This window comes from Salminus brasiliensis, chromosome 1, assembly GCF_030463535.1.
Source record: "Salminus brasiliensis chromosome 1, fSalBra1.hap2, whole genome shotgun sequence".
Classification (NCBI taxonomy): domain Eukaryota; kingdom Metazoa; phylum Chordata; class Actinopteri; order Characiformes; family Bryconidae; genus Salminus; species Salminus brasiliensis.
The window spans coordinates 81,315,918-81,337,132 of record NC_132878.1 but is presented as its reverse complement, the minus strand read 5'-3'; the positions used below and the strand labels follow the sequence as shown (position 1 = coordinate 81,337,132).

Genomic DNA, 21,215 nt, shown 5'->3' with positions numbered 1-21,215 from the left:
AAAGTTCTTCTCTTCCGGTCATAAATAATTAATAACTTCCATTTCTTTTCCATTTACAGTAAATCTCCATTATTATAAGGTGCCAAAGATCTGAGAACCAAAGTGCCTTATACACTAATATTTGGGGGGGGGGGTGCTATATTTACATTTACATTTAAGGCATTTAGCAGACGCTCTTATCCAGAGCGACTTACAAAAGTGCTTCACTATTTACCAAAGAAAAACCTCAGCTAGTTTGAATAGACAAAAAATTCTAGACACAAGTCAACAAGGAGACTATATTATTGTTTCGTCTAAAATCAAGGGTATTTAAAAAAAAAATAATAATAAAAAAAAATAATAAAAAAGTGTGTCCTGCTTTTGTGAGTAACTGTTTCTACTGTCCATGGAAGACTTTCTATTAGATTTTGGTGCATTGCTGTGAGGATTTGATTGCATTCAGTGACAAGTGTTCAGAACATTTGGACGTAGGTGTGAGAACAGCTCAGTTGTCAAGAAGGCCAGATTACAGTCTATTCTTCATAAGACGCTGTGCATCCAGTTATTAAGACCCGTCTTCAGAACCTAGAGTGCAGCACCATTACACTGCTCTGTGGTTGCCCTTAGTAACCAGATGGTTCCAGAGGAGATGTATTTAGAAAGCGAAGCATGACAACGGGGGGGTCAAACCAGCCCCCTGGTCATCACCTTGAACAAATGCAATTACTCTCAACAGCAGCTCGAGTAATAGGGCAAAATCACTTAACATGGCACGTACAAGCAAGGGCAGGGAATACACTTTCCGGATTTGCTTACAAGGAACAACAGAAATCCTACAAGGTTTTGTTTCCCCCATGGCTTTGCTTACCAGCGCAACACTAGTGCAGTCTTCACATTAGGGGCTTCACTATAGCTCGGGTCTTGGAGGGTCAAACTGTGGGGTTTATACTGCATTAAACACACTCATTTGTTATGAACAGCTCAGCTCTGTTATTTGTGGAAAGCTGCTACACCTTCCCCTATAAAAACTAAATATTGTATATACACATTATATGTTGTCAGGACCAAAATGATGAGAGAAGGTTGGTGTGTAACTGAAGTGTTATAAATACTTGTTGCACATTGGAATCAACCACAACCGCTACCACTTAAAGATGATGCAGGGCTCCCTCTTCTGGTGATACACTGGTAAAGCATTCCAAAGTAAATGGTGAGAATGGTGTGAAGACTAAATAAATAAAAAAAATTGGAGAAAATTGTTTGGCTTTTTTTTTTTGTTATACAAGCAATCCACATGTCAACTCTGAATCGTTGAGCCAAAAACAGGTGTATAACAGGTAGAAAGGCTAAACTTCACCTGTTAAAAATAATGAAACGTATGACCTAAAAATTTGCAAATGACGCAGCTATGGGAATATGAGAAGGTGAGCGAGAAGCATGTGCTACTTGAATCTTTTTTGTTAACCACAAAAAAGTCCATTCTACATTGTACCTTGTGTTAAGCGAAATCCCGTTCTCCACGTTTCATAGTCTCTCTTAAAGCAAATAATTGGCCTTGTCTTGGAACATACCCCTCTTGTACCAAAAAGCAGGAATGATTCTACAGCCATAGCTCAAAGTCAATGCTCTGTCTAACATTAGACAATAAAACACAGTTACTGTTATCAAAGTGCTTTGGATACAAAGCACAAAGCAAAAGGTTTGCTGAGTGGAATGCCTAGCAAATGTTGCAGTGCATGTTTTTTTTTCTGTTTACATCTGAAGCCAAGGGCTCACTACCTCAGTCACAGATTAAACCTAGGTGGTCTTGGATAAAACAACCCTGTACCTTTGGAATTTATATTCAAACTCATTATAAACCCAGCTAAACTCAAACCACCGATCCTGAATAAATGTCTTGCAAGCTTATTTCACATCACAAGCCAATTTTTCAGAGACATTTATTTTTAATAAACAAAACAAGTAAATAATTAAATCCTATCTACACATAAGAGCTGAATGACACATATATAATTCACATTTGACATAGAGGTTAACATGCAAAGGCTAATTTCACCTAATTCTGCTTTTCTTTAGAGTTGAGGTTTCCCCTGAGGCTTTGCGCTTGCGGGATGGGGTGGCCTGGCCCCTGTCTAAGCCCCCAGGAATGCCATTTTGAGGTGCTCCGGGAAGGAAGTATGCATCCATTGGCGGTGAAGGTTCCTGAACAGAAGACAAGGAATGACAAAAAACTAAACATTTTCCCTCCACATACTTAACATTTGAAATGAGAAGCCCATGTAAGGATACAGTAATAAGCCAACATCATCAATAATGGTATTTTAACACTGCCCTGCACATCTTGCACCCTGCTCTTAATGCTCTGTAACTAATTAACAAGCTTTCCTGAAAGAAAATGTGTTCTAGCAGGAAAACACTACAACACGCTAGGCACTGGAACTTCAGGGGCAGGATTGAGTTCTGCTCTAATGCATTCAGACATTTAAATTTAGGTCAGAATGGCTTGCGGCATTGACGTCAGCTGCTGGTGTTTCCATGCTGGTGTGAATGACGTAAATGAGTGAGGCCTTCTTAACTTTCAAAGTTTATGTAAAACAAAATAAAATAGCAATTAATCTGTTAAAGTTAACAGATTTTGTCACGGTTTGTTAGATCACTGCAAAAAGATACACATTTCCCATTTTGTTTAAAAAACCCTGTGGGTTGTGTTTGTTTCTGACCTGCATAAGATAGTCAGCGATGTACTCTGGCCTGAGACATTTGACTCCTTGAGCCACAGCCTCAGCCACATCTATCCTCATATCATTTGGACCCAGCCGGCTAAAGTCTGCAAACAGGTGAGTGGTTTCCTTATACAGAGAGGGAGAGGGGCCCGGCAACACCTGCACACAAAGATGGGGGTTTGTCTTTAATAAACCCAGGAAGATAAACACAGAGTAAAATTTGGCAAGATGTACAGACAGAGAGACATACAGACCTTTGCTCCCCCAGACTGCAATAATCTTCTGAATCCAGCATCTCTGGCATGGTCTATATTCAGCATCACTACCCAGCCACCAAACGCACCCTAAAGAAGGAAACAAACAGTAAATTGTGTACATGTTCTGACGTGTATAAAAGAGTATATAAAGAAGAGCGAGTAGAAGAGTTTGTACCTCTTTACTGGCACGCCCTTGTAAAGCTTTCCTCCAGCGCAGGGCAGACAGTGCAAGTCTCTTCTGCTGTGAGGTTATGGTGGGAACAGCATCCAGTATAGAGCGGCTACCCCACTCATAATCCTCCTCCTGAAGGGAAAAACAAACAAAACATTCAAGGAATCATTATTATTTAAAGTTGCATAAAACATGAAAAACCTTTATGACAACTAGACAGAGACACACTCGAGTATAGACCCATCAGTCACAGTGCAAAAAGAACAATACTGCAATTCTGGCTGTATAAACAAAGAGACGTAAACACCCACGGGTAAGAAACATCCTTCAGCACGGCACGCCTCTAGGTATGAGCGGTGAAGAATCCATTTGCCTGCAGCCATTGCAGCCAGGTACTTCTCATTCCTCAGAGGGTAACCCACGATGATGTGAGAACAGCTAGGGTCAAAACACTGCTTCTCAAGCACAATGCCACCTACACAAATGTTCACAGCATTAACTTTAGTTGCAATGGAGGATTACAAAGTACATCAGACAAAAAAAAAAAAAAAAGATTTCTCCATAAATCTGACAGCAGACATAAGCTGCATTTATGTGAAATTGAACATGACATTAAAACTTCATACCAAGTCATCACGTAAAGAGGCTCACTGCATCATTTGCTACTGCTAAACTACACTAAAACACTGCTAGCCAAGTTCTTCTTTACAGGTACTAACCCAACTCTTCTATGAGATGGCTGTAGTCAATGCGCTCCTGTGGGCTAAGGGAGGACAACTGGAACCGAGGGGGCACTTTCTTCACTTCCTTTTCTGTCTCCTCCTCTTCTTCAGTCTAGACAGAGAATAATGGCAATCAGTGTAGCAACTGGTCAGGTATGTCCAACGGTAGCATAACTTCTACTGACCTGCAACATTTAATTATCTAGGGATCGAACAGCATCAAGATGATTTACAAGTCTGTGCATGTGGCTTTCGTAACAAGACATTTACATAAGGCATTTAGCAGACGCTCTTATCCAGAGCGACTTACAAAAGTGCTTTGCTATTTACCCAAGAAAAGCCTCAGCAAGTTTGAATAGGCTAACAATTCAAAGATACCTCTAAGTTTAGATAATACTAAACACAAGTCAATAAGGTGACCACTCTACTATTCGCCCAAGTATTCTCAGAAGAGGTGGGTCTTCAGGAGAAGCTCGTTCCACCACTTTGGTGCCAGGACAGGGGAAAAAAAAAAAAAAAAAAAAAAGCCTGGACGCTTGTCTTCCGTAAACATATTTCATTTGTCCCACATACCTGTGGCTCAGGTGGCACTGCAGGCTTTGAGATAGGGAAAGCAATACTGGGTGCTTCTGGAGTTTTAGGGACGCGCTGGTCAGCATTAACTCTTGGTGGGGTCACTTTCTGTCTCAGCTGCTCCTCGATCACGTCACAAGCAGCTAAGGTCAACAATGAGAGTCTTTACCAAGGCTGCACAATGTTGAAAAATCATATCAAAATAAGGTATTGTCAGACCCTAACAAATGACAAATACTGCAATAGAAATGTGTATTAATTTCCATTTGAACCAAACTTATCATGGATTAAAACATGAACATAGGCTTTGTATGGATTATATGGATATATCACCACTGTCAGACAACCACTATATCTCCAACCATTTAAATTTTTTGCATACAAGCTTTACAAATTGCTTAACATGAGCAATATAAATATCTACAGATAGAAAGTAAAAGTAACAGGCCAAAATATCCACAGCAATCAAAATCTAAAAAAGAGTAAAAAGTAAAGTATTTATGCTGATAGCTGATTATTTATTTACACAGATGAGCCAAACAATATGACCACCAGACCAATATGATTGTGACCTTCTCAGTGCCAACAAAACAGTCTATCAATAAATGAACTGTGTAAGATTGACGGTTCCCTGTGGTATCGGGCACAAATAAATCAGCAGAAGTCCTGCAAGTTGCAGGATGAAGCCAGGTCTGCAGCTATGCTGCCCTATACAAAGCAGAGTGCTATGTACTGTGTATTCATTGTAATGTCACAGCTCTTCCGTGGCACAAGTCAGACAACATAGCCTTAGTTGCCCTCACACTGATGAACCTTGGGGGGGCTAACACCATGCCAGTGGTTTGTGGTTGGGCTCTCCTGGTCACAAACAGCATCCTACCAGACTTGCTTGTTCTGATACTGCTTTCCATTTAAACTGGGAGGTCAGATTGTTCATGTTTAAAGGTGGAAATTTCAACTAGAACACTCTCACAATGTGTTTCCATGGTATAATGCGTCAGAGTGTTATCAATGTGATCAGATTTTATCTTGAAAAATTTTAATCAAGGTCAATACTAACAATGATAATTAGGGACATATGTTGGTTAGATTTACTATAAACTCTGCTGAAGAATAGTCAAACCAGCTGTACTAAAATCAGACCTACAAGGTAAATGGAACGCAGAAGATGCTCCAAACCAGTCATCTGATCATAACTTAACAACTGGACATTATCAAAATCTTCAGGTCCTGTTCATTTCTCCTGCATCTAACATCAACCAAGACGACTTTGCTTGCAGTCTAATAAATCTCAGACCTTCAGTAGCACCGTTGTTTAAGACAATCAGCATTACTTGCTTCATCCATGAGTGCTCATAATATTTTGGCTTACTGTACACTATTCACATCAGAATCCTTGTTAATCTCAGCGCAAACACAAATAAGCATATTATTGCACACACAAAAGCGAATGCCCACACGTAACTATGCACTTACCCATCTCGACCAGTTCAGAATCGGTCATGGAGTCTCGGACATGTTGTGGTTCATCAATAGGTGGTGGGGGCAGAATGGTCAGGGGATCTGAATGCTGAGAAGGGCTTCCAGGCCACTGCAGATTATCAGCCAGCTTTGCTCTCTCTTCTCTCGCTGTGGGGTCGTCCCAGACGATCTGTTCACTCTGAGATGCCTCTGTGTTTATGTCCATTGCAACCTGACGTGACATGCTACACACAAACATGCAGTTTAGGCTAGTTTAGTAAAAAGTCTCTTCTAAATGAAAACATCTACTATTCACATTAAAAAACTAAACATATTAAAGTTTCATATTACACATCTTAATACTTTTTTGTGATGTGTGTTGCAGTTGTAGTTTGTTTGCTTGTGAGTACCGTAAGGCTTCCAGTGTCCTGCTGCGTCTGCTCACTCTGCCCAGGCTCTCCGGAGTGCGTGGGGAGTCCAGCCCCCCTGAACCAACTCGGGCCAATCTAGAGGAGGCTCGCCGGCCACTGGTCAGCTTAGTGGCAGACATTATCTCCTGCAACTGCCTTTGTAAGCTTTCCCTCATCTCCAGAGTCTCGGTCAGGTCTGAGAAACAGAAAGAAAGTGAGAACAAGAGTAAATGTTTTGGAAAGGTAAAGCGTGACTGACTTAATTACCAGTAAGAGAGTAAAAATGCATGCAGCACCACTCACCTTTCTTCTCAGTCCTGCTCTGCTGCTGCTCTTTTTCAGGCTCCATCACACTCACGTACTGAGGAGTGGAGACGTCTGTGATGCTTTCCATTGGACTCTTTACCAGGAAAAGAACAAAGAATTGAAAATTCATCATTGGCTAATCAAGTCCACCTTGACATATGGGAACTACCAAGAAAGCAAATACACAATAAAAAGGTCTAACCCGGGTGTCTTCTTCAGTGAGGGCTCGGAGTTTGGTGCGGGGAGTTGAGGGAGGAGGGGACCTATGGGTGCTTTCTGTCACCTGGCTCAGGGTCAGACTCATTTTGGGGTTAAATGTGAATGGATAAAGTGATTCTGATACATGCTTCTGCTCCTCTGCACACTAGAGAGACCCAAAAAATAAATGTAATGTTAAACAAGTAACACTAAAAGAAATGTGAATTCTAAAAAGATTTCAAAGTAAAACAGAAACTAAATCGGGTCAAAACCCAACCAGTTTTTTAATGTACAAGTATGTGTGTTATTGTTTGTGTGTACACACCGCCTGTAGCCAGTGCTGTGACACTATGTGTAGGCCTCTCTCCTTCACTGCCCTGTATTCTTTGCTGTTGTCTCCCACTTTGCCCTGGTAGATGTAATGAGTGACTGAGTCATCACAGGCCCATCTAAAACACAGATTAAAACAGACAGTTGCTGTTATTTGGGCTGTTTAGTTTTGCATTAATTTAACATATGACAAACATGGTACTACAATGAAGAATAAAGAAGCAACACTTTTCAAAAGTACCTGAAATCAGCTCCCAGGGAAGCAGCCGTTGCATTTAGCTCACTTTGTTTTTTACTGAGTTTCTTACTCACACACACCACCACTCCATTCAGTGGAGCTGGAGCCTTCTCCTCCACCTACAGAAAACAAACACAAGCAAACGGTCTGAGAGAAACCTCTTAAACCAATACAGATTTCTGTTCTGTTCCAGGTTGCCCCAATTGTTAACTTTAGGTATCTGAATAAATAAGACAAAATGCAGGGTCATTATGGCCTGGAAACCTCAGATATGCAAGCATGTACCATAGGTTCAGGTTCTTTGTCCAGCTGAGGACTTGCAGTCAGGGCAGCAAGGCTCATCATGTGACTACGATTGCTATTTGCAACAGCAGCCTTTAAATTTCTCTCGATTACTTCAGTCAGGGGTGTTTCTGTCCTCTGACCCAGCTGAGGCTTATTACCTGGTGTTTTCAAATGGTCACACACATCCTGTAATACACAAGCAGACAAATGTTAAGTTATGGTTGAAAATCAAATATAAACCAAACATTGGCTTGACATTAACCTCTAGCGTTGGACCAACGTAGAATTTAAGTTGAAAATGAAAATCAGACTAATAAAACCAAACATCGACTTGAAATCAACCTCCAACGTTCGACAGCCACTGGATTTTGGTTGCAAATCAAAGTTGAACATTTGATCAAATAAATAAATAAATAAAAAACATTGGAGCTGACATCAAGCTCCAACATTGGACAGATGTTAAGTTATTGTTTGAAATCAAAATTGAATACCCACAAAACCTAACACTGGCTTGATATCAACCTCCAGCATTACAGATGTTGAGTTTTGGTTACCTCATGCTGACTACATGCTGGTATTAAACATAAACATGACACTGGTTTGGGGTGCTGGATAAACCAACAAAACAAACATCATTGCCACGGCTAGTATCCTATGTCAAAGTGATATCAGCATTAGACATCACAACCTACATTCAACCAGATCTCAACATCAAAGTCTGGCTGGGTTTCTAGACCAGCAATGCATTTTTTTTTTATTGACACTCAAATGAACTGAATTTTCCAGAAAACGTCTTCCACAAGTTCATCTGAACCCACCAAAACAGCACTACAAAACTACTTCAGCACTGACCGTGATGTTAAAGGAGGGTCCAAACAGCTTGTCTCTGCTGAGGAACCGAGATGGCGTGTCAAGCTGAAGAGGGCCATCTTTCTGCATTCCCCCTTTGCCTTCGTCCTGGGCTCGAGTGGTGGCCTCAGGCTCCTCTTTCCCACCTTTCTTCATCTTGCGGAGAACTGAGTGGACAGCACGGCTTTGCAGGCGACCAGTGTCCAGCGGTGTCACAGCTGCGCTGCTCTGGGGGCCCAGCAGAGGGAGTTCTGGAGAGAGCTGCAACGAGACAGGGGCAGCTTGGTTTTTCTGTGATGCTCCGATGAAACTGTCCTCCGTGCGCTCTGTAAAAACAGGTCAGCGGCGGTACACAGTCAGCTATTTAGTTCTAAGCCGATAAAGTAACAAATCATGTGGTGGTCCATTAGCTGCTAAGGTCATTGGGCCTCATTTACCAGTGCCTTCTTAAGAATTTTCTGAAACGTGTTTTTGAGAAAAGACAGAAAAAAAAGTCTACATCAGATTCATGATGTGTTTTTAAATCGCAGAATTGTTCACAGCTCTACTTTTATAAAAATGGACCCCATTGTCCTCGTTAACTGAACAAATCCCAGATAAGAATACGCTGGTGAATGTCAGAATCTTGATGGAAAAAAAGTGGGTTTTCGAAGAACAGTTTATGAATGAGGCCCAATGTTCTTCAACCGCTAAACAATACTTTCTTCCCTCTGACCTGGAGAAGGCGGCAGGTCAACCAGGTAGCGGGACTCATTAGCAACTTTCCCAGCTCTGGCAGACTCTAGGATCCAGCGCAAGGTAACAGCAGGAAGGCCCCATTTCTGTGCTGCTTGGTACTTTGTGCCCTCAGGAGTCTGTAGGACCAGATGAGTGCTGGCCAGCATGCCTTTTCTCTGATTGGCAGTGCGCACAAAGTAGTCCTGAACACTGCAAACAAAGCCCAAAAAAAAAGAGAGAAACAAACATCACAACAAAATACAGAGAAAATGTGAAAATATGTAAAACAAAATCATTATATACAGGATGCATTTTTTCTTGTGACCTCCTGCAAAGACAAAAAATAGCTCATGTACACTGCAATCAATTTATAGCAACATAAAGGTCATTTATGGCTCATCTCCCCACCTTGCTCCCAGGTGTTTGGCAAGCTGTATGAGAGACTCCCTCTCTGCTCCAGTGAACTGGCTGACTGACAGCACACACTCTTTGAGTGGAAAGCAGCCCTCCTTCACAGCTACAGGGGTGAACAGAGGATGAGATGCCAGCGGCAACACACACTGCTGCTCCACACACATGGCCTTAAAATACAAAACACACACATAAAATGGTCAAGCACAGGGCATCTACAAGCTTGAAATCAACATATACATATTGTAGACCATAAAAATGTTATTACACGGACATTGCAACAAAAAAAAATGTTAAATGAACCATATCACAATATTTGTGAAATGTACATCCTATCCATACAAGTGTATAAGTGTGTGTTGATTGGTCAAGTCTAAATCTTGTACAGCGCCTTATTCTGTTCTGTCATTGAGTCTTCGCTCAGCTTACAGCCCCGACACCCCTGCCCTTTATCTGTCCATTGATGAGTGCATATTTGAGCAAATTAACGTTAACTGCTGTATTATATTTCTCAAAGCTGGAATTAAGCAGTTAAAGTGAGTTTATTTAACTGTTTGCATTTACAATGAGTTATATCAGTTAAGTATTGGTTACTTCTGTAAAATGTCCTTAGACTAGACAGTTTCTCCAAAACGAAATACACCCTACTTTTTAATTAAATAAATTTCTAGTGTTAATCATATTTCATTAGGCCTAAATTCACTTCAATTTACCAAAGTTCTATTTAACATACAATTCTTAAAAAGTAAACTCATTTTTTACAGAACATGGCATGGATGATGACGGGGTGACCTGGTTTGACGTATATAATATCGTATCGTATATCACCATTCAGCTAAAATATACCAAGATATGATTTTTTTTGTCTATATCGCCCAGCCCTATTGTGTGTGACTTCCAAATATTTTACATCTCACCAGCCAGGTGTCAGTGGCGACCTCCTCCACTGTGGCCTCCACCTCACAACCCAGCAGCGGAACAATGGCATAATCAGCCACACCTCTGAAACGGCCAACCAGAACCTTCCCCAAATTCTCCATCACCAGCATTGAGAGCTGGTCTTCCGCTTCTGGTCCGAACCCCACCAGGAGGAAACGTTTACCCCTAAACAGACCTCCTTCTGAGGCATCCGCCAAGGTAGAGTCCTGCCCTGGAGCTCCTGGGTCTTGTAGCACAGAGCTCTGAGTCTTGTTATTGTTGTCTGGGGCTGGAGGCAATGCCACTGTAAAAAGACAAAGAGTGGGGGAAAGAAGAGGTGATGAGAAAATGTTTGACAGATGATGCTGTATACATATATATACCAAATAGGATACCAAATCAACTCAAGATCTTTTATATCCTTGTCTTGAAATAATTAGAAAACAGTTAATATCTGACCATAACACTGCTTATGTCAATTATTTAATTACTTTTGAGCCTGTGAAAATGTAGGATGTAATACAGTACTTTTGTTAAATCCTTTGAATTAAAGTTATATTAGTGTAAATCTTGCAGTATTACTCTACCACATCAGTCCACACGTTTTTTCACTTTCATTGATGGTTCTGTATCTCTAAGCTTCTAATATAGGAGCCAAGGAGCCTAAGATACCAATTCTCGCATAATTTACACTACAATCAAATGCTGACTGTTCAAGTCCATTGAGGTGGTTCACACAGGCAAAATTACAAAAAAACCTGTCCAAATACTCATGGAACCAACTGTCTTTTTAAATGTGTCTCTTCTTAAATTTGTGCTGATTACAGTCACATATCATCACAGAGAAACAAAAATCTGTGTCAATTTCCCAGATAGCATAAACTCTCAGCATTGTGGACCCACCAACAGTCTGGTCATTGTCCATATACTGAGAGAGTAGGTCTTCCTCAGCCTTGGCCTGTCGGGCTGGGCTGGGAGATGGAGCAGGGATAGTGGAGGGTCTAGAAGAGCGCGGAGCAACAGGACGAAGCGCAGGCATGTCCACTTCTGCTGGTGCAGGAGGGAGGAAGGAGGGGTGGAAGTATCCCTCTTCTGGAAGTAGAGACCCACGAGTAAAACTGTCCAGCAGCCACTGCACTGTGACAACATGAGGCCTGGTGGAATCAAATTAAAAAAAAAAAAAAAAGTTTTTCATTACACACCTAGTTGTCAAGTATTCAAGCAACGTCTGACCAGCAATAACCCATAAACATAACCCATCATTGGACAAACCTGTGATTGGCTTTAGAAAGGAAGTTTTTGACATCCTGGTCTGGTTCTCCCATCACTATGTGTGTAAGTTCTTCACCAGGCTGGTTGAAGCGCAGGCCTCCTGCAGTATTTACCAGTCTGCGCAGTTTTTCCAGCCTCTTTCCAGTGACACCACACAGGTAAAGCTACAGTTCAGAAAGAATCAACAGTCTTCAATGTGATTCAATGACAAAAGGCCAAAAAACAGGTCAAGCTTAATTGAAATTGTATTCAAGTTTTATTATTATAAATGTTCTCTATTCGAACATACTAATTTTACAACCCACCATTGTTTTCTTCTCTCTGATATGTTAACAATTCAAGCACAATCTTTCTCACTGTACTGCTGCTGTCAGAACACTGTTTACATTCGCTACTTGCACACTATTGTTTACATTTCTTACTTGCAACCTGCACTTTATAGCTGCTGCTCTTCATACTTGCTCATACTTGCACATAAAAGCACATGTAACTTTTATCTAAAAAAAAAAAAAAAAAAAAAAAATTTTTTTTTTTAAATTGTAAAAAAGGAAAAAGTTTACTTTAATTTTTTTTACTTCAACTTATATTATTATACTTTATTTATTTTGTATATATTTTTTTATTTTTATTATTAATTTCTTTTTTGTTATCTTTATCTATTGGTGAATGGAGGGACAGCAAAGTAAGAATTTCATTGTACAGCGTAACTGTCTGTTTCGGCTGTGCATATGACAATAAAACTCTTGAATCTTGAATCTTTCCCTTACATAACCATATTCTTTTTCTTTTTTAATAAGTGGGCTTCCATGAGTCATGCTAGACCCACCTTAAAACCATCTAACAGATCGTCTGCTGGACAGACCGTAACATCAAAGGAGTCGATTGGATCAGCAGGTTCTATGCGGCTCATTGTTGCCGTGGTCATGGCCGTTTCATTGACATTCATGCTGACATTCGAAATATGGCTGAGTCCGAGTAACGATGGACCATCTGCTTCAAAACACAAAATACAAAAATTTCAAATGTTTTTTAAACTTTGATTTACCGTAATAAATCAAAGTTCCAACAAGTTTGCATACAACTGCATCAACAACATCAATATTTAACATCACTATCACTTTAAGTCAAAAGTTAAACAAACTTTACTAAATCTTACACAGCAGGTAAAAGTGGCCCAAATCTGATTTCTGATGATTTATCCGTGTGCAATTGTGAATAGCCTCAAATAGTATTAAGATTTGGAACACTGTTTCAATGTAAAGCTGTTTTGTAGACTTAAGTAAAATTGTAGCTCTTCTGGAACTTTTACTGACAAGCATAGCAGGAGTAGTCAGACCAAGGGCACAGACACTGAAACCTGCAGTCTTTTAAAACACACCTCCTTTGCACTTGCTGGAGCCCGTGGGGGTGGAAGTGTTTGGCCTGCCCAGCTTGTCCTCTTTCTTCTTCTCTCCTCTCTCCACAGTGTAGCGACTCTCATCCTGACAGAAGCCCTTTTCAATACTGTCAAAGAGCCAGTGTACAGAAATGCAGTATACGTTCCACTTCCTCGCAAATTCATACTTCTGACCTGAAATCACACAAGCACACACACACACGCATTACATCTAAAACCATTCTAGTCACAGTAACTAGGCCTGGGCAGATAACAGAACAGGTAAATCTTTGAAGTGAACACAAGAGCTTCAAAAATGACTTTGTGGGGGATGAAGCGTAATCTGTGAAATAATTTTTTAAAAGTGCTTTTCAGTAAATGTTATGGTTGAAGTTTTTTTTTTCCACGAATGCACAAACAATAACAGAATTGAAAATTGTTTCACACAAGCTTTACTGTTCTTGTTCACTTAGCAGTGTCCCTTCCCATCTAGAGCATGTTTAACTAGCTCAGGGCAACTTTTTTTGGCCCGGGGGGCAAGGGTTTGTTTTGTTTTGTTTTGTTTTACTTAAATAAAATCCTAACTGTGACTTACACTGGCAAAATTTAAAGAGTCACCTGAGGGTTCGCTGACAATGAGGTGAGTACATTCATTCATTTTGAGCTGCCCAGTGTAGGTGCCTCCATGCAGCTCACAAAGCCGCTGTACCTCTTTGCGCTCCACTGTGGACAGACCAGTCACACATACCGTGCAGCCTTTGAGCACAGGACAAATGTAGTCCTCCAACCGTAGGTCTGAGTACCGAAACAGACTGAAGAAGAGAAAAAATAAATAAATAAATAAATAAAAAATATTATATATATATATATATATATATTTTTTTTTTTTATGTAAATAAATAAATAAATAACAAGAGAACTAATATGATATCTGTTTATTTTTTATGCATATGTTAAAGTAGCATGAGGATAAATCTAGCCTTACCTGTCTTGAGAATGTTCCCAGCATGCTTTCACCCAGGTGGGCAGTACAATGGGCTTCCCCAGGTTGGCTGCCACAAGGTACTTCTTACTGCCCACTTCGCCTGCCACCAGGTGTGTGACTGATACATTGAGGTCTCGGTAGACCCGCCCACCCATCAGCTGAACCAAGTCCATGACTTCTGTCTACAGGACAGGCACAAGTGTGGAGTAAACACTTCAATAGTGCGCAAATAAGGCTACCCGTATTTAAACGTTTTTGGCACTATAAGGTAAACTGTCAACTAAATGTTGGGGGCCAAAAGTCCAGACATTTAAAGACAAACATGTGTTTATAAGTAACAGTCACTTGCCATGTCTTGTGAGTTACATTCACTGCTTACCCGTGCTTCTTTGTCCAGACTGGTACAGGACACTGTAACGTCAGCCATGGCCATGTTGTAGACTGGCTGCTCTGCCTTGGGCACACACCTCTGCTGCTGCAGGCAGAACAGCACTACTAAAGGACTTACTACCCTACAGCACAACTGTAGTGCACACACAGGGGCAAAAAAAACACAAACCAGAAAACAGATATAAAAGTTAAGACAGAACTCACTAAGCTGAGCTTTAGAATTTGTTAGCCGTATTTTTCCTTTTCCCCAAAATTTGGTACTGGCAATTCACATGCCTGTTTGTATACTTTTACGCAAAAATAAATACAATAATTATATATACACACATGCAAACAAACCTTTCTACAGTGCTCAAATGCACTGCTGGTAAAGTCACTGAAAACGTATAAGGATTTGTCATTGTGCTCCAACTTCAGGGCTGTCTCCTCATCAATGATCTGCACATATTTCTCTGACTGCAGTTCTACTATTGCCTAAACAGACAGAAAAGAAAATAAACATCATCAAATATACAGCTCCTTTCTCTAACCAGAAAAAGAATAAATAATGAACAACAACAACAACTCATACACACAGTTTCCCAGCAGGCAGTGGGGAAATTCCCCAGACCAAGATGTAAGCAAAACACTAACACTGCAATCATAAATCAGCATTTGTACATTATATTAGAAATGGCTGATGGGTATTTCTGAGAGAATTAGGTATTACTTAAGCAGGCTTTGACTGAATTACTAACAACAACAATACAGAAATTTCCCCTATAATGGATATTTACTTACCTCATAAGCTTTGAGACCAAGCTCACGTATCTGCCCATTGTGCTCAACAAACCTCACCATGTACGCATCCTGGCTTCCTTTGGACATTCTGGCTTCTACTGTTAACGAAGCTAGAAAAAGAGAAAAGACTGAAATTATATTTTTATATATTTCAAGAAGCACCGCAAGATCTTATATGAAGGGACTTCCTTCAAAGGCAGATCAAATGCTTATCTCCATACATAGGAATGCATCTATATGGGGACTCAGATAAGCCACATTTATTTATTTCTAGCCACATTCAAAATGGCAAAGGAAGTAACTTTAACTTTTAATGGAAGCCAAAGTAATACGATTTTATTCCATATACGTTTGGACCATTTATATTAGACTATTCATTACGGAGCCCCCTAAAGTATCAAGGTAGGCAAATAATATGTAGAGACATAGCATACACCATTCCCTCAGTTTAGATGGGAGGATTTAGCACTAGTTAAACTGGGAGACTGGTTTTAAGGTAGAAGCCTTGTTCCAATATGAGGGTATTAAATGAATTACAGTTTTACAAACAGCTGCATTTAGCAGAGGACATTTTATCACATTATCACATATCCAACTACCGAGTCTGAAGTGCTGCGTTAACTACAGCCATTGCACACCATACGTTCAATTACATGGCTAGACACTTGGACATTCTTTCTACTGAATGCATTCAGCTACTTTAAGCAGTTTTGATCTGTGTTGACACAGATGTGCAGACACACACACAGAGAGAGAGAGAGAGAGAGAGAGAGAGAGAGAGAGAGAGAGAGAGAGAGAGAAGACTCCCTGGAGCGGATAAACACGAACCCATTGCCACCATGCCTATTACCAGGCGTGAGGCAGAGGGGTATAACCCATACAGCGCATATAACTACATGTCAGATTAGCTAGCATAGCTAGCTGAAGATGCTCTGGTGTCAGTCAGGTCTACGAAGTTAGCTAGATAGGTAGCGTTAGCTTACCTCACGTTAGCAAGCTAGCTTTCACTTTATCAGCAGTCCTTCTCCCAGCTCCCTACAGTCTAGCTAAGCGCTCAAAACTAAACATCTTAGTTTCGGCTCAGTCAGACAACGAACGGGTACCAACTGTTATAGACCTGACGGAGTAAAGGTCTCGGTTTTAGTGAACCTGCTCTCACAGCGGCTCTCAGCGGCTCTCTCAGCGGCTCTCAGCGGCTCTCAGCGGCTCTCAGCGGCTCACAGCGGCTCACAGCGGCTCACAGCGGCTCTCAGCGGCTCACAGCGGCTCTCAGCGGCTCTCTCAGCGGCTCTCAGCGGCTCTCAGCGGCTCACAGCGGCTCTCAGCGGCTCTCACTAACTCCGCGTCCTCTCAGGGAGCGCTCGAGCTCTCGTCGTCCAGCCAGCAGAGCCGTTAGCGCTGACCGCGGCGAGCTAAACTAGGCATCACGGGCGGACACAAGACGACGACATCCCTGCATAAAATGGACTACTGCCGACATATCTCAGTGCTTAAACGCCTCTTTATCCGTCTACAGCCTGGCGGTGGAGCATTCGCGCCATCCAGTCAACCTACACAACGTCCGGCTGTTCTTCTAACACTGTTGTTGTTGTTCTCGTAGGAGCCACTGCTCCCGCCTTACTGCCCCCTAACGACGTGGAGCTGAAACACACACACACACACACACACACACACACACACACACACACACACACACACACACACACACACACACACGTACTATCCCGCATCCGAGCTGGAGAGTTTTTAAAGAGCGTCTAAACACTTGTTTAGCGTTTCTTTTCAAGGATAATAATAATAATAATAATAATAATAATAATAATAATAATAATTATAATAATTACCCTGTGCTGCAGTAACAGCCTCTACTGTCTGGGAAGGCGTTTACTAAGCAGGGCTGTTTCTGAACGTAAGCTATCTAATTGACCTCCTGTGAGGGCCTCCACCTACCCTAGTCATATTCCTGTGTGGTCAACATAAAGTGGACACCTTTCCTAAGGTGTCCTGAGGTGTTTCAGCCATATTGCTAACAGGTGTTAGCGCATAGCCATGCAGTCTCCATAGACAAACACTGTTAGGAGAGCTCAGTGACTGTAAACATGGCAGTGTTTGCCACAGGTCACTTTGGCTGTGTCTGAAACTAAAGCTATCTTGCTGACTTGAGGCCTTGTTGTCCACGCTGACTCAGATGGGAGCGTCGTGATGAAGGTTTCTGTAACCGAAAGGTATGGACAGCTCCCTGCTTGATATAAGCGTTTAGCTGTGCTGTCATTAGGCATTGCAGATTGCTAAAGATTGTCTCAGTAGGCAGAATTTCTTGCGTTTCAAACACAGTCCTGTAAGTGCTGTTATTGTGAAATCAAAGCATTTTGGTGCGACAACAGCTCTAAGAAGCAGACCACACAAACTCACGGTGTGTAGAAGAAAGATACCCTCACTGCACAGCTCAAATCTGCCCCTGGAAGCTCAAAAACTGTGTCAGGAGCTTCATAAAATCAGTTTCTATGCCCGAGCAGCTGCAGCCTAGGATTACTACATGCAAAGACAAGCATAATCTCTGGTGGTGGTTTAAAGCAAGCTGCCGCTGGGCTGTGCAACAGTGGAGACGTTCTCTCTGGAGTAATGAGTCAAGCTTCACTATCTGCCAGCCTGATGCACGAATCTGGCTTTGTCGGATGCATTTGGTGGAAGAAGAATAATGGTCTGGGGTGTTTTACAGAGTTTAGGCTTCTGACTTTGTAGCAGTAGTTTGGGTGAAGGTCCTTTCCTGTCCCAGTGTGACTGACCCCCTGTGCACAAAGCGAGCTCCGTAAAGACATGGGATTTGGTGTGGATGAACTCCAGTTGCCCGCACAGAGCTGTAACCTCAACCCCACTGAACACCTTTGGGATGAATTGGAATATTGATTGCCAGCCAGGCCTTCTCGCCCAACTCACAACTGCTCTTGTGAGTACAGATTCTCACAGACACACTCCAAAATCTTGTGAAAGTGGAGGCTGTTTAAACCACAGGGTGGGTAGCAACTCTTTACTGGCCAATTTTTGGACCGCCATTTACCCAACCCATTCATGTTCTCCCCCTATCACATGCAGTGCCCCTGACACTGTGCCAGTGCCAGTTTTATAGAACTGCCGCCGATGCAACACCACTGGGCAACCAACACGCTCGGAGGAAAGCACTGTGCGCCCAGCTCCTATACATCGACCAGCAGACGCCAGTGCTAGGCAGCACTGCACTGGTGTGATGTGGGGAGAATGTGCCATCTACCCACCCTGGAGAGAGTAAGGCCAGTTGTGCTGTTTTGTGGCCGATGACAAGCAGCGTGACCGGGATTTGATGCAGTGATCCTCTGGTCATAGTGACAGCGGATTCGTGGACCATCAGGCATCATGCTTAATTTTTACAACCTACTCAAATACAAAGGAATCAGCACTCATGTTCATTAGACATCCTGGACTCTAAAGTACAGTAGATGTTTTAACAACCATTGCAAGCTAAAATTACACCAGTGTATCCCTTTACTGTGTCAGGAGTAATCATATCTAGGTTCCTTAGGCCAAGAGTGTCAAACTGGACCACAGATTTGCAGAAATGAGCCCCTTTCCTCTTCTAACACCCTGAATTCAACTCACAAGTCTAGTTAATTAGCTAATGAGTTTATTCAGGTGTGTTTAATGAAGCAGAATGCTTAACTCAGCAGTGCTGTGCTCTGGAAAGAATCCTGTCTGACACCCCTTCCTTAGGCTCAAACGTGGCTGGTACAGCATGTCCTCTTCTACTGGCGGTGCTTTTCTATAGGATTTGTGTGGCTGAGTTACTGTGAATGCCATGTGTGCACTTTAAAGTAGCTGAGTTCACTATTTAGGAAAGGTATCTGGTTACTTTTGGACACAACTGGTGCACTCGCAGTCTTGTACTCCACATATATACATACAAGGGCTGTGAGGCTGAGGATGTCTTAGTTTGCAGCTCAAAGTAGTTCTTACAAGCAGGCTCAGCGAAGTCCACATAATTGCAGACACAAGCTTAGTGCCAAATGGTGCCTTAAGCCCTCACTTGGGTGGCATAAACAACATACAGAGCTATAGGGCAAATACAGACCTTAAAGGGGGCTTGGGTTAAATATGTGTTTGGGACAGACTCATATGATGTGCAGGCTCTCTGTGTGCCCTACCTTCACTGTGATTGGTCATTACATGTATCTCATGCAAGTTTGGGTAAGATGTCATTTCTGATTCCACATTCAAGCATTCTTTGTTGAAGGCCTTAGCAAAGGCAATTAGAGGGTGCTTGTGAAACCCCTATAATCAGAGAAATGAGTCACCCAACAGCCTCTCGCAAATGTGAAGTACAGGGCTGCAAATGCACTATTTGGGACCCGAAATACTAGTGAGGATCAATCCTGGATGAGTTTGCCTGGTCAGTGTGGTGCAGAGGAAGGCATTCATGCACTCTGCATTTTAGTACCGTTTATAGTATGCCCTCATCCACTTAGCCTCTCCATTTGCCCTTGAGAGAATCCTAGAATTCATCCATTACTTCACTAGCTAAAGTGAAGTTGCTCCTCGGAGGAGCGAGAGACAAGACAAGACAACCATACTTACCATTTGTGCTGGATGAATTTTTTGGCCTCCGCCTTTAACCTGTCCGTGCAGTGAACACACGCATACACACTAGTGATCAAACACACACAGGGACAGTGAGCATACGTGCCTGGAATAGTGAGAGCAAGTGAACACAAGTGGCAACAAAACGTTCTCAGAAATCAATGTGAGATGATGCATTTTCATTTTCAAACCCAGACGATGGTGGATGGAGCTGTTTATCAATAATATAATCAATAATAGCAAACTATGTTAATGTTTATTTAAAAAAAACATAAGATTTGATTTAAAGGTACACATATTTGTCACTGTACAGTGAAATGTGTCCTGAGTTTTTGGAGATTTGCTGGGCTTTAGGCAGAAAACAGCCTCAGCTGTGATGTGACGCTGATAACAGTTCCTTACTTCATTCTGGTGCTTTGGTAGATTGCTAGTTAGTGATCTAAAGGCTAAACAGCAGCAACAAATAAAGCCAACACATCACAGCTTTAAACTAACGTATATGGAAAATAAATAAATAATGATATGTATGCTAGTCTTCAAACTTCTCAAAACCATTTTACAATCCCATGGCTAGCTGATTGGCACACTTAACAGGCTACCCAAGCCAAGGCTGAGTCAGTTCCAGATGAAAATTGCACTCCTTGTTTTTTAGTGCACCCTTCCAATGTCATCGGACAGCTGAACATGCTTGGTGGACCCTAAGTGCCAGTTCTCCTCCATCAGCTAACAGGCACTCGCACCAAGTGATGGGGGAGAGCGAGGGTCATCCCATGGGAGTGCCATCCCACCCACCCAGAGAGAACAAGGTCAACAAGGTCAACTGTGTCACAAATGGCTGTGCCATCACCAAGGATTTTGGCAAAACCACCATAACATTTTAGAAAATGTTTTTTGTGCAATTATATTAATAAATGTAAAAAAAAACATTTTACATTTTATTTTATTCATATTCACTCATCCCCACATTAATGGTGTCAAATTAATTAATTAATTAATTCATAAGAACTAACACTAACCTACTGATATTCAGAACACACAATTTTATAGTCATGCGAATTAATATTCAGCTCATATACACTAAAATCTGGATAACAAATATTAATCATATTCAGCACATATAAAGTCATTTAAATATGTATTAATACCCCGCTCACACACACACTAGCTAACAACAGTGGCAGTAGCGTCCGCCCTAACCTGAACTCACCCTAGTTATCTGTCGTATCGTTCCTAGCGATGTTTTCCTACGCGCTCAC

General features: G+C 41.7%; 1 protein-coding gene across 8 annotated transcripts; it reads right to left on the bottom strand.

Moving 5' to 3' along the window:
- Positions 1 to 1,905: 1,905 nt before the first annotated feature.
- topbp1 (DNA topoisomerase II binding protein 1) lies at positions 1,906 to 21,189 on the bottom strand. Of its 8 annotated transcripts, none has more exons than XM_072690838.1 (29): positions 19,957 to 20,396; positions 16,335 to 16,992; positions 15,352 to 15,461; positions 14,911 to 15,045; positions 14,561 to 14,704; positions 14,182 to 14,363; positions 13,815 to 14,008; positions 13,200 to 13,391; positions 12,648 to 12,814; positions 11,822 to 11,985; positions 11,453 to 11,703; positions 10,549 to 10,853; positions 9,629 to 9,801; positions 9,219 to 9,430; positions 8,507 to 8,829; positions 7,655 to 7,840; positions 7,373 to 7,488; positions 7,127 to 7,250; positions 6,806 to 6,967; positions 6,601 to 6,697; positions 6,298 to 6,493; positions 5,903 to 6,132; positions 4,427 to 4,569; positions 3,851 to 3,965; positions 3,443 to 3,606; positions 3,135 to 3,263; positions 2,957 to 3,046; positions 2,700 to 2,861; positions 1,906 to 2,181 (listed from the first exon to the last, which is right to left on the bottom strand). In XM_072690838.1, the coding sequence occupies exons 3-29, from the start codon at positions 15,436 to 15,438 to the stop codon at positions 2,032 to 2,034; spliced, it is 4,593 nt and encodes a 1,530-aa protein (XP_072546939.1). In that variant the 5' UTR covers positions 15,439 to 15,461; positions 16,335 to 16,992; positions 19,957 to 20,396; the 3' UTR covers positions 1,906 to 2,031. The 8 variants fall into 8 exon arrangements, with proteins under 8 accessions (XP_072546939.1, XP_072546997.1, XP_072546960.1 ...); XM_072690896.1 differs by having other exon boundaries at positions 12,648 to 12,811; XM_072690859.1 differs by having other exon boundaries at positions 16,511 to 16,992.
- Positions 21,190 to 21,215: the final 26 nt, after the last annotated feature.